We start from the raw sequence: 16,129 nt of genomic DNA, 5'->3' as shown, positions 1-16,129 counted from the left end.
GGATGGAGCGATGCCTTAAGGCGGTATCGGTGGGACCTGCGGCGGGATGCTGAGGGAGAAATCCCGCTGGGAACATCAGCTCCCCGGGCTTGTTTGAGGTATTGCAGTGCTCACTTAGAGAAACGTTTGTATGGTTTTATCCCCTTTATGCCGAAGAGAAAGACCTTAAGGGGAAAAAAGCCACTCAAGCTCTTCCACCGCTGCCACATCTACAACTTGTAACTCGTCATTAGCGCTGATGGAACTCGGAGCGATTTTCCAGCTCCGGGGCATCAGGAACGTGTCGGGAATGGGCTCCCTCCTGCACCGCTGCTCCGGCTGCGGGAGATTCCAGCGGCACATCCCGCGGGGCAATCCCGCTGCCGCACAACCCCCGGGATACCCGGAGAGCTCAGAGCCCCGGGATACCCGGAGAGAGAGCTCAGAGCCCCGGGATACCCGGAGAGCTCAGAGCCCCGGGATACCCGGAGAGCTCAGAGCCCCGGGATACCCGGAGAGCTCAGAGCCCCGGGATACCCGGAGAGAGAGCTCAGAGCCCCGGGATACCCGGAGAGCTCAGAGCCCCGGGATACCCGGCGGGAGAGCTCAGAGCCCCGGGATACCCGGTGAGCTCAGAGCCCCGGGGTACCCGGAGAGAGAGCTCAAACCTACGGGATACCCGGTGAGAGAGCTCAAACCCCCGGGATACTCGTTGGGAAAGCTCAAACCCCCGGGATACCCGTTGGGAAAGCTCAAACCCCCGGGATACCCGGTGAGAGAGCTCAGAGCCCCGGGATACCCATTGGGAAAGCTCAAACCCCCGGGATACCCGTTGGGAAAGCTCAAACCCCGCGCAGATTACGCCGCCCCGCCACACATCCCGCGCTGAGCTCATCCCAGCCGCCCCGCCCCGTCCCGCCGGGGGCTGGACTCGAACCGGCGAACCCCGGGCGTGCCCGCCCCCAGCAGCGAGGCCAAGGCGGAACCACACCCCGCGTGCCACAGGGCGGGAGAGGAAACTCCGCCTTCCTCACGCTGATTGGCTGAGAGTGATGAATATATTAAAAAACCTAGGGGAAAGTGCACATTTTAGCCATTTTACCGAGATTTTTAGGGGTTTTAGGGCAAATCTGGACTTAAGAGTAAAATTTTTCTTGTGGGGATTAGGAAGAGATGTAAATTCAGGGCCCAAAAGATAGAAAGGCCGGCTCGCCCTGTCCTGTAGAGATGTAGATTATGGAAGGTTTAAATAGCGGCGGCTCGGCGCCTTCAGCTGTGTTGTATGAAAGGAGAGAAGGTTAGCACTCCCCTTGATAAGGATGGAAGGGGCCCTAGTGGCCTATACAACACACATACGGTTAAGGCACTGCCACCTACTTCGTGGCATCTAACCATGTTTTTGGGTTTTTTTCCTCTTTATTTTTTATCTCGTTTTCATTGCCGGAGACACTAAAAAGCAGCAGCCTCTTTTTTAGTCTCCCAGCTCGCCTTTTCCCTCAGCTTTAAAGTGGCCGGTGCACCCGAGGCTGTAACTCACCCTCCCTCAGGGTGCTGTAACACACCGCAGCTACTCTCAGCCCGTAGCTAAAATAAAGTTACACCTCCCCTACTCCAGCCCCTCCAGCTGTTTCCTTGTTTCCAGAGCTGTGCTTGAGCTAATCCTGGCTCTAACCACCACAGCCATGCCAGGCTGTGCAGAATTAGAGGTAAGTAGGGCTCATGCCAATAGGCCCTAGCGTTAATCCCAGGTGGGATATTAAGGATTTAAACGCAACCTTTATGAAGAGCAGCTTTACAGTAGATCCTTTACATTAGGGGTTTTTCTATCCCTGTTCAAGAGATTTCCTCATGATAGCAGAAAATTCATCTCCCTTCTCCACGGATCCATGAGACAGCACAGGTGGGCAGGCAAAGCCACTCACACCCATGAGAAACACTACACCAGGAAACATTTCTGAATCAACATTAAAATGTTTTGCTGGAGTGAAATTCCACCTTCTCCGTGCTGTAAGGCAGCACAGGCAGATCTTGCACTGAAGACTTTCACTGAATATTTTCAAGAATAAGGCTGAAAAAAAATCCTGAGTTGATCATTTTAGCAGTGACACTAAGTCTAGACACAGTGTCCCTTCCTGGGGGTAATGAAAAACCTCCAAAGGCAGTGATATTATTAATAGCCGTTTTAGCAGCTCAACATGAACTCTGTATTTTAAAAATAAAACCTATGCCTGATGTCTTGCAGCTTTTTCTCCAAGGGTTTCAAAGCAAGGCAACCTCAGAGCAGCACTCCAGAGGTCTGGACTGTAATTGATTTTCTGTTATTACCGAGCACATGAGGTAAACACCAAAAAAATGAGGTTTTGCTTCACCAGGAGCAAAATATCCCCTTGCAGCAGAAGCCTTTGGGTGCAGTAAAACTTGTGTCTCCATGCATTTCTTAACCAGCACAAAGTAAATCCTGGATCCCTGCCCATCCTGCAAGGAGAGGGCAGCATGAATCCTTTCCCTTGGCTCGAGCACTCTGTGAGGGGTTGTAGCAATGTTGTCGCTGCTGAGGACACCTTCAGCTCAATCCTTCTCCCTTCATTAAATAAATCTGGACTTGTGTTTGTTCCTCTTTTTCTCCAGACTGCTGCTCCTCATCCTCCCTCACTGGAGTTTCTACAGAAAACATTTTCCCTGAAAAATGTTTTTAAGAGAAGCTTCCACAGACACTTCACATCAGCACGCTCTTAACCACAAACATACACATAAAATCCCACCTTTTTATTATGGCACATGGTATTTTTCTGGATGTGTAAATACCACATGGATATGACAAAAAGGGAAAGAAATACCAATGCTGAGATAGATACAGAGTCATGCCATTTGCAATACAGCTTCATACCATGGATTGCCAAGATACAAAAAGTCTGGGTTTGTTTCTTTTTACATTGAAATAACTTTACAGTGTTCTGTGAGTTGGTTTTAGAACCAGAAGAGGCAAAATATATTAAAAAAAAAAAAAAAAGAGTAAAATATGCTGAGAACAACTACAAGCAAGATTCATTTTAATGGTTAACAGAAGAACTGTAACTTTGCTCTAGAACAGCATCTATTAAACACACGTAACAAGAGGTAAGCAACTATACAGAAGGTAAGAGATTCCACCACAGGAGTCAAGTCAGGGGCAAGAAAAGGGAAATCTGGAACTGCATGGTTTTATTTGGTCACAAAGTTTGAGCAGAGTGTTTTAAAATGAAGCACCCTTAAAGATGCAGTACTCCTACTTAAAACAATACAGAAACTTCCCAAGAGACTAAAACCTACATTCTGGAAAAAAAAAAAATTCAAAATTAAAAAAAAATTAGACATATTTAAAAAAAAATCCACACATCTCTAAGCTTGTGACTTAACTTACTGGTACAAAGTAGATTGGCAGCTCTTCCTTAAGCAGCAACAGTGCCCAGAAGCAATGCCACCAGAAAATACAGTATCTTTGGGGTGTCCAAGACTTCTGACCCGACATCAGAATCATCCATTTGTCTGCCAAAACATTAGGCAAGAAAAGGAGACACTGCATCTTTTTTTTTTTCCACCACATTGCCCGGCTCTAGCAGAGCTAAGATGTTTTCTTTGGGACAAGACTAACAGAAACCACTTTATCAAATATTCTTCAGGTTTCCTGCCAAACTGGATTTATGGGTGTTTTTATTTTTCAATAATTTTTTTTAAAAACATCTTTTTGTTTTGTTTTTCCTGACAGTCTCTAAAGCAATCCTGGAACATTTAACAGTCACTCTTCCACAGTTTAATTGTTTTGTCGTTTTCTAGTGCCGCTGATGCGATGATGTTTTCTGTTGGGTGACAAGCTGTGGAGATGACAACATCTGAGCAAAAAGAAAAGACAGAAAAATGAGATTATTTAAATCTGGTTCATAGCAGACCTTTCTGAAAATTAGCAACTATGTTTTATTAAGCCAAGTTGTTATTCCCTCGTAGCAGAATTAAATGTGGTATTTGTAAAATCTTACAACTGTTGCTCCTCTGTGAGAGGAAATACAAGCAGGAAGGAATTGAGGGCAGTAGAAAAGTGTTTGACAGGTTTCCAAAGGCAAGAACTCTCTAGATTCTAGTTCTTACTTCTATCACATCATGTCAGACACCGCTGAATCAAAACCCAGGTCAGTTTTTTTGTCATGGAGGGTATTTCCAACATCCCAGTCAGTTCTTAGCTAACACTTCATCTTTAGAGCCTGAAAATGAAAATCTGCTGCTACTGCCTTCCTTACACTCCAAATCACTGGGATCCAGCCCAAATCACTGGGATCCAGCCCAAAGCAAAGGACTGAGCACGCTGAGATTTCAGTTAAAACTCTGCTCTTTCACAGGACTCAGACTCAAGTACCTATCAGGTGACAGCTCCTGGCTCAAGACCAGGCACATGCACACACATTTCCAGTCCACACCAATCCTTATCCCTGGCAGCTGCAGCTCTGGAAGGTGTTAACAGACCATTCACAGTCACTAATGTTACGAGACACTAAAACATCTTCACCACTTCTGTGCTCAAGCAAATCTCCTTTGTGAGCTGATGTCAAAGTTCCCACAGGTGAAGAATAAAACATTTTCAATGCTCATAAAAACTCTTCATAAAAAGGAGCAAAACTCCCAGGGTTCAATTAAGCTTCAGCCAGTCAAGAATTTATGGGTCTGAGAGTCAAAACTGGTATCAGAGAGAAAATGATCAGGCTAAGCATGATGGTATGAGGGGTATTTCATCAATAAAAACAGAATCCCTCACCTGTGTGTCCTTGTAGTTTCTGTACAATCTCTTTTGTCTGAAGGTTCCAGATATAAACCAGGTTGTCTTCTGAACCAGACACGATCCACTGGAGAGGCAGAGAGAAAACACAGTTATCTGAATCTTTCTGATCCAAATCCAAGTGCTATTTCTCAGTAAACATTTCACTGCTGTCATGTGAAAGGGAGAAGGAGGAAAAGTCAGGAAAGCTGACAGTGAGCCCACCTAGAGACACAGAAACCAGCACCCACCAAAGGAGCTTTCCAGCCCCAAAATCCTCTTTTATCTACAGAGAAAAGCAGTAAAAAGTGCACATAGGTAATAATAAATAATCAGATCAACACCAACCTTTCCACCAGTGACAGAGAAATTGGCAAATATGCAGTACTTCTCATTTTTGTGTCCTGTGTACGTCTTCAGGCACTGGAAGGGAAGAATCACAAGACATTAATGTAGCTGGAAGGGAGTTTTCTCAGTCAAGGACAAACTCCCTGGGAAAAAAGGACCAAACTTATCAGCCTGTGTTTCCCACTGCCAACAGATCTAGAGGATGCAGAGGGCACCTCTGCTCTAAAACTCAACACAAAGCCCTGAATTCGTCCCATTACAACAGTGAAAGAGATGAAAGGCAATTTATTGCTCATGAAGAGAAAAATGCAGAAATATTGCTATATTTAATGTCTCAGGGCTATGAAGAAGGCAAGTATTTTAATTTTTTTTCTTTTCAGAGACACCTTTAGTCACAATCACAGAATAGTTTGAGTTTGAAGACTCAAAAGTTTGAGAGAGAGTTTGAGAGAAAAGACTCAACAGTTTAACTTTGAAAACTTTCAAGTCCCTGCCATGACACAGACACCTTCCACTATCCCAGGCTGCTCCAAGCCCCATCCAGCCTGGCCTTGGACACTTCCAGGGATCCAGGGGCAGCCACAGCTGCTCTGGGCACCCTGTGCCAGGGTCTCCCCACCCTCACAGAACTTTCTAACCTGAATTCACCCTCTTTCAGTTTAAAACCATTATCCCTTGTCCTGTTGCAACAGGCTCTGCAAATAGTTTATCCTCTCCACTAGAGGGGTACTGACACTTTTTTCTGTAGTATTCATACGTTAAGTTTAAAAATCGCATGTAAAATCCTATTTTCCTAAAAACTTAACTAAGTGCACATAAAGAGAAAGAATTACCTTTCCTTTGCTGTAGTCCCAAAGTTTAAGAGTGCTAGAAAAAAAAGAAAAACGAAGATTTTAGTTCTTGGGTATTTTTATTTTTCTATCTGAAAAGTTTCTAGAAGCCGAAAAATATTTCTCCACACCAGAGTTCCAAAAGTCTACGTGGATTATTTTAGCCTGGCTTTGGAATGTAGGGTAAGTTAACCCCAAAATATCAATTTTACTGCCATGCCATTCATATTTTCCTCTATATAAAACACTATATATGAAGTCATGTATTATCATTACTGTTGGAGCCAAAAAGCAAAATAAAGCATCATCTGATACTCCAAATTTCAAATCTGTGTGTTATTCTCCTTTATTTTTATACTTACTTGTCCAAAGTTGCAGCTAATATGTATTTGCCATTTGGTGAGAACTTCACAAAAGACACAGGAGGGTTATCATCATCTACAGCAGAATTAAAAGCAGTGTTACCAAGTGCATGGCTGTGTTATCTCACTGACAGAGGGTTTCTTTTGACATTCATTTGTTTTTCATATTCAAAATTTCATATTTCAAAATCTGTGTGAAAAATAGAGCCCAGACAAGAAATATTTCTACTTACCAATCAGTGTTTTCAAGCACTGGCCTGATGCTGTATCCCAGATTCGACTGTTAAAAACACACAAAAATCATTATTATTTGGTTTAAAGTCTTTTATTACAATTCTAATATTACAGATACAAGTTTGGGGTTTTTTATAAAGTGTTTTTAAAATGCAGATGCAGACAAGAAATAACTACTTACCACAGTCCATCATAGCTACTTGACACTATCAGGGATCCATCACGATTAAAATGCACCTGTAATAACATTAATACTAATTATTAAAATGAATAACTTTACTGATGTTCATAAAGATCAAATGTTTAAGCTCCACTACAAGTCCTTACTCTCAATTTCTGACATGGAACACATCAGCAGAATAAAACATGTGAATAGAACCTGATTATTTTAGGGGCATGGAATAGAACTTCTTATGTAGCCACTAATGTTTTAAGGTCAATTTTCTGCTATTTATAGCTAAAGAATAATTTTTTAGAATTATTACTAGAAAGAGACATTTGTAAGTGTGAAATATCTTTTACATATGGCAGAACAATCATGTTAGAACAACCACAGTTAAATATATCTGAGGCTCACATTTTTTTCAGTGGTCTTCATTTCAAAGACATTAAGAGTTGAATACCTTCTGGTTTTCCTTAATTCCAGTGGATATTGCTGTATTCCAAGCTTATTTCTCCTATTAAATGACTGAGATTTAAAAGAAGAGTGTTCTATGGAACAAGCCTGCTCTGGATTTCAGTAAGGGCTTTGAACAACACTAAAGCCAGAGAAATACAGACTGTTTCCTGAGCATCAAGTGCCACAAAGCTGTGTTCCAGAATGACACACAGGCATGCCTGGCACACCTCTGCACTACTCACATTTACACTCAGGCCAAAATTCTTAGAGGTCTTAGAGAAAACATCTCTCATTTCATTCCCATTGAGCAACGACCACTGGCAACAACCACAGCCCAGCCTGGACACTGTGTAAGGGCTTGGTAACAGCACAAACTCACCTCTCTACAGGGGCAGGAGGAGCTCTGCTAACAAAACAAGCATTTTTGTGTTCACTGATCAGGAGAGACTTACAGCTGAAACTGGGTCAGAGTGAGCAGGCAACGTCTTGAGGCACTTCCCTGTTTTCACATCCCATATCCTCACGCTTTCGTCAAACTGGAGAGGGAAGAGAGGCACAAGGAGGTTTAGTCAAGCACCTGATTGAGGCATTCAGCATGAAATCTTATCTCAGCTGAGTCAGAAAGCCCAGGACACAACCAACAGTCGGGGAACACCTCCCTGAATTCCTTGTCTCCATGTAGGACCCTGAGGATGGATTAAAGGCTTTCCCAAAGCAGGGGCAATGCACAGCTCACCTGACTACAAGCTATGCTTGTGAGGGAAAACACAATTGAAATGGGCTGTGTGATTCATATTCTTTCATTTAATATTGTTTTCAAACCATGACCTGACCCAACCTGCAGAGGGAGAGGTGATTAGAAGTCATCCTTTAGATAAGTCAGAATCCAGGTTAGAAACCGTAAGTTGTACATAAATTCTGTACTCCTACTTATAAATTGTACTACATCAATCCTGCCTGCAGAAATCCTATGCCATTCTAATCATAAATTAGTGTGCTATACTAATCATAATAATCTGCTAAGAAAATAAAGCTGTAATTGTAACTGTGATTTAATGCCATCATCATTCTGCCAAGGATCCCTAAAGAACCTGTCTGTCCCTTTAGTGACAAGTGACGGAGTGTGCAGTACGTGCTTCCCACGAAGAAAAGAAAAATTAAAAACCACTCACTGAGCCAGAAACGATGAGGTTTGACTGAGGGTTGAAATTGCAGCAGAAAACGTAGTTACTGTGCCCTTTCAATGTCTTTAAGCATTTACCCTGAAATAAAATTCAGCAGAGTTAAATACACAGCATCACCCAGCGTCATAAAAGCATCCAGAGAGACCACATTAAGGTTAATCACTGTGCAGCACAGAAAGAAACCATCTCTAACCCCAGATTTAGATGGGCAGAGGGCCAGCTGCAACAACACAGGAAAGGAAAAACCTACATAAAACAATCATCATGATTGCAGACGAGGTGCAAACTCTTTGGGCAGCTCAGGAGGATCCAAACCATTTAATATTCCTAATCAAAACTCAACCAAATTATCCAGTTCTCTCTGTCATGAGAGAATGGGTGAAAAAAGCAGAAATAAGTGTGGCTGTGATATGAAGTTACAGAAAGGTTTCATCTGAGAGGCTTTTTGCTGTGATTCTATCTCCATCATCAGGCTTTAGTGCTCTCTCAGGCTCCTTGTGGTACCCACAAGCATCCCACTCTTTCCAAGAGCAGACAGCACAATTCATTTATCCTCACAGCCCATTCACCAGCTTGTTACAAGCAGGAACACAAGTGAAGAACCCAGTGCCAGAGAAAAATGAAGGAAAATAAATAATAATTCCTGCCCTTACCGAGCTTACATCCCATATTTTGAGAGTTTTGTCATCGGAGGCAGAGACAAGGAGGTTGGAATCTGATGACCAAGCAACATCAGAGATCCCCTAAAACAAAGGACAACAATTCTCTTCTCAGCTCTGTTTGTTCAGCCACACAGAAAAGTGGAAAACACAGACTGCAATTACATTCCCAGCTGAAGCTTGAATGAAAATTCAGCACTCAGTCAGGAATTCAGTGATTTTGCTGGGTTAAGAGCTCCTCTGGCACAAGTTAATTTTAAGCTGAGCCACACACTCTGAGAACATCAGTAGCTCGTTCACACAGTTCTTACTGTGGCCACCAAAACCCTTTGTTGGAATTCCTAAATAGAATGCTCATAAATTAATCTGAATAAGTGGCTTTTCTTCATGACAAATGGCTGCTCTTTACAGTCCAAATCCCCAAAGGCTGGAGAAGATTCCAGTGGTTTTTCTTTTGATAAATCTTCATTTTTGCTCATGAAACTTCAGCAAGTAAAAAACTTTAAAAAAAAGAAAAACCAAAGGGCTTGGGAGTTTTGTGTTTTCTTTAGAACTTCGCAGAATGAGTAAGTGCTGTGTTTATGTAGGCAAACCCACAAGAAAAATTCAATCTCCTTAAAAGGCAAGTGTTTTGTTCCTTTTACAAAGGAAAGATGGAACAGGACACAGTGTTAGAATTCACGGGGATTTTCACCCAGGAATGCTCTGCCCTGTGTCTGAGGTGGGTTCTCCTGAAATTCAGGGACACCAGAAGCTGGCTGGGGACTGGGAATGCAGGTGTTCCATGAGCAGCCTGCACTCCACCCATATTCCCAGCCTGCCCCACTATTACTCCAGCAATTCCAGGACTATATAAACAAAAAAACCACAAAATAAGACTGAAGAACAAACGTTCTACACAGGTAGAACTAACCAAGAATGGAAATTTCTGAATGAGGAAAAGCAAGCAAAATTCTTCCCAGGTAAATTCCCACAGTAATCACCTCACACTTACCAGCTTATGACCAGATATTGTTTTTTCAAACTTGCCATCATATGCTCCCCAAATTTTAATGAGTTTGTCAGCAGCTGGAAAAGAATGTGCCAGTTCAGAGGTTAATTAACAGCACTACCAGAGCTGTCCCTTCCAGGTGAAAGGAAATAAGTTAACTCTGTCTCTGGGCAGTTCTCCCTCCCCAGGCAGACCTCAGAGAAGAAGGTGATACCAAATTGGTGAAGAACAGCTTCCTACACAGCACTCTGCAGCAGCTGAGATTACATAAGCTGCCTGGAATGCAGAAAGACTCCAGCAGCTTTAGTTTCTCTCTTGACAACTTGGGTTCCTACTTTTGTTTTAGACTGCCAGTGGTAAAAGTAGTGCTGGTCCACAGGAATGCTTGAAAGGCTTTTTCCCCAAAAAGAAAAATAATTACACCACAAACTGGACTGAATGGATGCCTGCAGAAAGCCAAACATGTTATCCATGGTAACTTGCAAAACAAGCCAGAGAAAAAAGTTGCTATTTGCCAGATATAGAGTTTGGAAAACATGTTCAGGGGAAAAGGGAGGGGGAACTCTGATGGGGACACTGTAAGAATGATTTATATGGCACAGTGCACTGGTTTTATTGACGGTGTTTGCAATTAAGTCAAAGCCCCAAGCCATTCCCATGTCTGGAAGATGTTCCAGTGACCCTCACTGTCATATTCAACATTTCCAACTGCCCTTTCCTTACACACAGATCCTCTCTGGATCACTGACAGGCACAGAAGCACATTTTCAAGGCAAAGCTGTCAAACAGTGCTGAACACCAAAAAACCCTCATGAAATACGAAAACTGACAGAAAGGGGACTTGTTCTATCACTTAAGAGAGCAAGCAGTGAAACACTATTTATAACAACCTTCTGCACTTCACTGGGGCAGTCAAAGCCTCTGACTGTCAGCCACCACAGGCACACAGGACAGAGCATGTGCATCCAACTCTGCAGCCCAGCAGCACCTTCCTTATTTCCCACAGGTAAGTTCTGCCTGCAGATACTGTGCTCAAAGTTTAATTTAGAAGCTTAACCTTCCATTGATACAGAAAAGCACAAGGTTTCCTCCACACAGGAAAGAGCCCTGCGTTGGTTTATGCCTATTTGTTCAGTAAGGAAATCTGCAGAGGTGAGGGCTCTCATGGCAATGCAAAGACCCAGTGCTCAAAGTAACAGAACTTAAATCAAATTATCTTGAAGAGTGACAACTTTGGTATCACTCATTTAAGAAAAACCATGGCATTACAACCCTCCTCTCCCTGATGGAGGTAGCACTGCAGACAGGCCCTTCTTCAAGGCCAAAAAAACAATGTTTGTGCTTGAAATGAGATAAAAGCAAGCAATACTTACAGGAGCTGGCAAGCCACTCTCCATTAGGACTAAACTTGACAGATGACACTGCCTTTGTGTGTCCTGCTAACGTGAACTTGAGAGCATAGTTTGGCTTTACTGGGGCAGGCTGTAAGAAAAACATGTATGAATGAGTTAAATTCCAAATTTAGTATCTCAATGGCCAGCTCTGATCAGTACAGAGGAATGGACCACGTGGATGTTCACCATAAAAGAGATCTCAGCATTTACATCACATTTACATTCCCATTCCACTCTCCAAATTAAAAAGCAGCCAAACACCCTTTCAGTCTGGGACCTCATTGTTCCAAGCACAACACCAAGTCACCCCTGATGTGAATTCTATCCTAGCCAGTAACCAACAGGTGAGAATAATCCAACCACAAAGTGCATGGCACTTCCAAGTAACACTCTCGATATTGATCTGTGCAGTGCTTTCAAGTGTTTGCATTTTCACTCTGATCATGAATTAAACTGCAGGCCAACTCCTCCATGCCCCTAAAATCCCACTTTTCCCCTTTGAAAAGGCTTCATGGTTAGACAATAACACCTCCTATGAGCATCTCCAGGCTTCAAAGAACCCGAATAACAGTCTCCCCACCCCACAGCTAGAGATCCACCAATTCTCCAGCCACAAACAGTATCTGTCATTATCAAAATGACAAGAAGTATTTCACTAGTGAGAACTTCCCCAAAACCTAAAGAAGCAACACTGAGCACTACAGCAGAGCTGCACTCCATCCACTTTTCCCATAAAATCCTCAGCACAAGACAACAGCAGAAGCAGCCACATGGAAAAGATCTTAATTTACAGCAGAATTCAAATCCCTGATTCTGGTCTGGCTGCTGAGTGCTCAGGTAGTTCCAGGTGTTTTTACAGGGATATATTTTGGAGCCCCATACACACCTTACTCTGATTGGTCGAGGAGGAAGGAGTAGATTGTGTTTTGGTAGATTCTGCATCTGGCTTCTTTTCTTCTGTTGCCATGGTTCTGGAGCTGGCAAATGAGACTTATGGGTGCTTGAAGGGGAGAATGAATGTGCTGCTTTAAAAGGCAGCTCTTGCCACCGAGAGGAGAACCACGCTGAAAGGAAAACCTGGAAGAAAAACAAAATATTCTCATTAGCTGTCAAAAAGATTCTCAGCATGCACAAGAGTGAGACTGGTCAAAGAGCAGGTTGCCAGAAACCAGTATGAAAACCCCTATTTATTATCTGTTGAGCAACACAGCAGTATTTTAGGCCTTCAGACCCACTTATGTGCAAGACCAAAAACTCAAGCCACGGCCTTTGATCACTCCTTTTTCCAAACTGAAGTACAGCACAATAGCTTTGAGCTGTGGCAGGGTTTTCATATCGCAGACCCCAAAACACTTCTAACGAGTACTTAGCACAGAGTAAATACAGCAGTTTGTATGGAAGATGGAAAGAACAGTCCAAGGCCTTTCCATCTTAATTTATTAGAGAGTACGAGATTGTAAGGAACACAAAAAATAACCAGCGCTTGCAAAGCTTAAGACCTGACTAGATTCTTTTCACCTCAGAACGCGAATATTTTGGTGTCATATTTCCCTGCTGAAAGGTCTGAGCATCAAACCATCCCCTTTTCCACCCAAGACTTCCCCCTGACTGGCAGCAGCCTTGGATCAGCCTCTCCAGACTCGCTTTCTGTAACAAGACCTGATGGAGTGCAGTGCCAGGATTCCGTAATCGGGGCTGATGCTGCAGAGGGAACAAATCTCCACTGCAGCTCAGCCACATTTCAGCTCAGGAACAGAATCACCCCCGGCTCACACTGTCAGGATTTGTCTTCTAAGTGCCTTTGCAACATCGCAGCTCCTTTTGCTGTTGGCAGCACATTCGGGAAGGAGAGCGTTTGCTCTCAGGATCCACTGGCATTCCAAGCATCTCCCTCCCGAGAGGGTGCAGAGCAGGGCGCTACCAGCTGCCCGCCGGCTGTGCTCGGGTCTGGGAGATCCCAGGATGGGCCAGGCTGGAAGGGAGCACAGCGGCTCATCTGCTCCAGCAGGGTCATCCCAGAGCACATGGCACAGGATTGCATCTCCAGTCAGGGACACTCCCCGGGCGATCTGGGAGCCTCAAGAAGAAATTAAACTTCCCTAACGCAGATCGTGACTCCATTTCATCTGGAACTCATCTGGGAAGTCGGGCGAGCACGCAGCGCGCTGCCAAACCACCGCAGCACCGCTCCGCGCCCGAGGGGCTCCCTGCGCATCCCCCGCCGCCACGCACGCGGTACCGACAACACCCCCCGAGACCCCCGGTCCCGAACGGCCCTTCCCTCGCTCTGGAATGCGGGGCTGCCTGGGGGAGCCCCTGAATTTGGGGAGGGGGGGGCGAGTGCGGGGTCCCCACGCGGTCGGGGATGGGGGGGCCGGGCCGGGCGCGCGCAGGGGCCCGGGCCGGGGGGAAGGGGAGCGGGCGGGCTCCGCGCGCGCTGCCTGAGGGGAGGCGGCGGCGCCGCGCGCGGGCAACGGCGGTGCGGGAGAGCCCGGGGCGGTGCGGGGAACGAGGAGCAGACGGGAGACGAGCCACCGCCTCGCCCTCTCGCTCTTTCTCTCGGTGACTTACCGGGGGACGGGGATGGGGAAAGGGGGGCGGCCGCCGCCTCCTCCGCGGCGAGGGAGGAGCGCGGCCGCGGGAGGGGAGGGGGGGACGCGGCGGCGGCGGCGGCGGGTCCGGGTCCGCCAGGCGGGGAATGCGGGCCGGCGCTTGCGCGGAGCGGGCCGGAGGCCGCACAATGCCGCTCTCTCCCGGGAGCGCTACGGCGCGGCCCGAGAGCCAAAAGAGCGGCGCGAGTGCGCGCACGGGCGGAGCCCATCCCCGTGGCGTCGTGCCCGCCCCTTCCCTCCCCTCCTTCTTTATCCTCCCTTCCCTCTTTTTCCTCCTTTCCCTCCTTCCCTGCCAGCGCCCGCTGCCGTTCCCCGCTCGCTGCGGGGAGCGCCCTGGCCGTGCGGGCCGCGGGGTGCGGGCCGCAGCCATGGCGGTGTGGCGTTCCCGTGTGGGGAGCGGGCTTGTACAGACCGGGATGGGGTGGCCGGGGCGCCGCTGCCGTGGCTCGGGGCCGTTGAGCCCGGCTGGAGGGGGTTGGGTGTCGTTGGGGTGAGTCCGCAGCTGGCCACGTTGGATGCACACTGATAAAAGCGGCTGTGAGCACGGCAGGCCAATTCGCGCGGCAGGAATGTCTGTAATAGTGACTGTATAACGTCTATAATAACGTCTATAATATCCATAATAATGTTTGCAAGGTGAGGGTCAGGCTTTTTGCCTGGGCAGGTAGTGACAGGGCATAAAGAGTCATCCTCAAGCTGCGCCAGGGGAGGTTCAGGCTGGATATCAGAGGGAATTTCTATATGGAAAGTGGTGTTAAATATTGGGTTAGGGGGAAACATTAAACATTGGAGCTGCCCACGGAGGTGGTGGAGTCCCCATCCCTGGGGGTGTTCCAGGAGTGACTGGATGTGGCACTCAGTGCCATGATTTAATTGACAAAGTGATGATCAATCAAAGGTTGGACTCGATGATCCCAGAGGTCTTTTTCAAATTAAGAGGTTCTGTGACTCTCTAATGCTGATGTTTGAACCATTGAACACCATAATCCTTGCCTGGGTGAGAGGATATCTGAGGCAAGGTGGTTTTCTCGGCGTATTGTCACACAAAAAAACCCTGACTCAAGAGTGTTGAATTCATTAAGGCCAAACAGCCCAGTTACAGTTAAACACGTGTTTAAGCGCTTTTCTGGAGAGCGGTGGGTTATTTCTGAACCCACACGTTGCAGTCTGCTTTCAGTTAAGAGGGAAGAAAAGGAGACGTGTGTCATTTACTGGCCCTTTAACACAGGAAAATATTTCACTTCCAAAAATTCTAATGGCAGTTGAGAAAGGAAAAGATGAAAAAAACCTGTGGTGTAGTGAAGCCAAGGCCCTTCTTCTCCAGCCTGGAGCTCTGCAGCAGAAATCTGGAGAATTAGCCCTGCCCTCTAAACTCAGGGAGGTAAAACACAGTTAGAAGAGCTGCACACTCACCAGAACAATATTAGGAAACAAATCCAGTTAAATCCCTGGTGCTGATTCTTCCAGATGGTTTTGGCTTAATGTTTTCAGTCTTTTAAACAGTGAATATAAAATAAAATGGGAGAATACAAATCAGCAGTATAACGCTATTTATAGAACTTTCTCGTGGCAGGGTGTTTTTTGTTTCTTTCATGTTGGAGATAAGTTCGTACTTTGCCTCTCAGTGTCTGCTTTGGGAATTTTTGCCTGATATTTTTCAATATATGTAGAAAGCATGTATAAATATATTTATACATGTGTGGAAGATACATATATGTGCCTGTATAAAAATCCCTATCTGCTCTGAATAACACCTCTCTGGAACCTGAAAACTGTAGTCTTTACTACAAATTAAGTGTAATCCTAAACAACCCCTTAGCCTCTAAGTGTCCTGGATAATTTTTTTAACTTGTTTAAAGTATGATAAACTCCATTTGGCCAAGTTCCTGACTCCATGCCAGGCTGGGTTTTTGATAGCTTGGAGCTTTCAGAAGCAGCATGAGCAGGAGCATTTCTTTGGGACTGCAGAACATCCCCTCCTGGGCTCGGCACAGACAAAAATTTGGATTAAATTTCACTTGATGGTTATGAATTATCTGTGAGGGTCTTTCTTGCTCCCCCAGCCAGGCTTCCACAGCTGGGATCAGCAGGATGTGACATCTATCCAGACTCTGGGAAAGCATGGAGCTTGGCA

The 16,129-nt window shown here is 45.5% G+C and overlaps 2 protein-coding genes and 1 non-coding gene across 11 annotated transcripts in view; 2 read left to right on the top strand and 1 right to left on the bottom strand.

The window, feature by feature from the left end:
• The first annotated feature begins 1,254 nt into the window (after positions 1-1,254).
• LOC111937165 (U6atac minor spliceosomal RNA) lies at positions 1,255-1,382 on the top strand. The gene has a single exon (XR_002868469.1). It is a non-coding gene; the product is annotated as a U6atac minor spliceosomal RNA (small nuclear RNA).
• A 1,342-nt stretch (positions 1,383-2,724) lies between these two features.
• Positions 2,725-14,519, bottom strand: WDR5 (WD repeat domain 5). 4 transcript variants are annotated; one of them, XM_023938293.2, is made up of 14 exons: positions 14,408-14,519; positions 12,270-12,460; positions 11,363-11,471; positions 9,993-10,066; positions 8,993-9,082; positions 8,328-8,417; positions 7,608-7,691; positions 6,718-6,773; positions 6,536-6,582; positions 6,303-6,378; positions 5,944-5,977; positions 5,111-5,185; positions 4,763-4,850; positions 2,725-3,848 (listed from the first exon to the last, which is right to left on the bottom strand). In XM_023938293.2, the coding sequence occupies exons 2-14, from the start codon at positions 12,348-12,350 to the stop codon at positions 3,748-3,750; spliced, it is 1,005 nt and encodes a 334-aa protein (XP_023794061.1). In that variant the 5' UTR covers positions 12,351-12,460; positions 14,408-14,519; the 3' UTR covers positions 2,725-3,747. The 4 variants fall into 4 exon arrangements, with proteins under 4 accessions (XP_023794061.1, XP_086714869.1, XP_086714870.1 ...); XM_086858743.1 differs by lacking the exon at positions 14,408-14,519 and adding an exon at positions 13,955-14,403; XM_086858744.1 differs by lacking the exon at positions 14,408-14,519 and adding an exon at positions 13,157-13,826.
• The window catches only part of BRD3 (bromodomain containing 3), a 41,545-nt gene continuing 39,205 nt past the window's right edge, over positions 13,790-16,129 (top strand). For 3 of the 6 annotated variants that reach the window (XM_086858741.1, XM_086858738.1, XM_086858736.1), the window contains exon 1: positions 13,803-13,945. The gene's annotated coding sequence lies outside the window, so the exon portion shown is untranslated. Of the gene's footprint in view, positions 13,946-14,479; positions 14,567-16,129 lie in introns of those variants that run through there. The other 3 variants (XM_086858735.1, XM_086858742.1, XM_086858737.1) reach the window with 3 other exon arrangements.

This window comes from Cyanistes caeruleus, chromosome 20, assembly GCF_971803275.1.
Source record: "Cyanistes caeruleus chromosome 20, bCyaCae1.hap1.1, whole genome shotgun sequence".
Lineage (NCBI taxonomy): Eukaryota > Metazoa > Chordata > Aves > Passeriformes > Paridae > Cyanistes > Cyanistes caeruleus.
This window is presented reverse-complemented; position numbering and strand designations above follow the sequence as displayed.

Bases quoted from the DNA above. Each gene is read 5' to 3' on its own strand.
- WDR5 (XM_023938293.2), bottom strand. From the start codon at position 12,350: ATGGCAACAGAAGAAAAGAAGCCAGATGCAGAATCTACCAAAACACAA. The intron at 6,379-6,535 runs GTAAGTAGAAAT...ATTCTGCTGTAG, and splicing joins GTGCTTGAAAACACTGATTG to ATGATGATAACCCTCCTGTG. The intron at 5,186-5,943 runs GTAATTCTTTCT...CTTCCCTTCCAG, and splicing joins GGGACTACAGCAAAGGAAAG to TGCCTGAAGACGTACACAGG.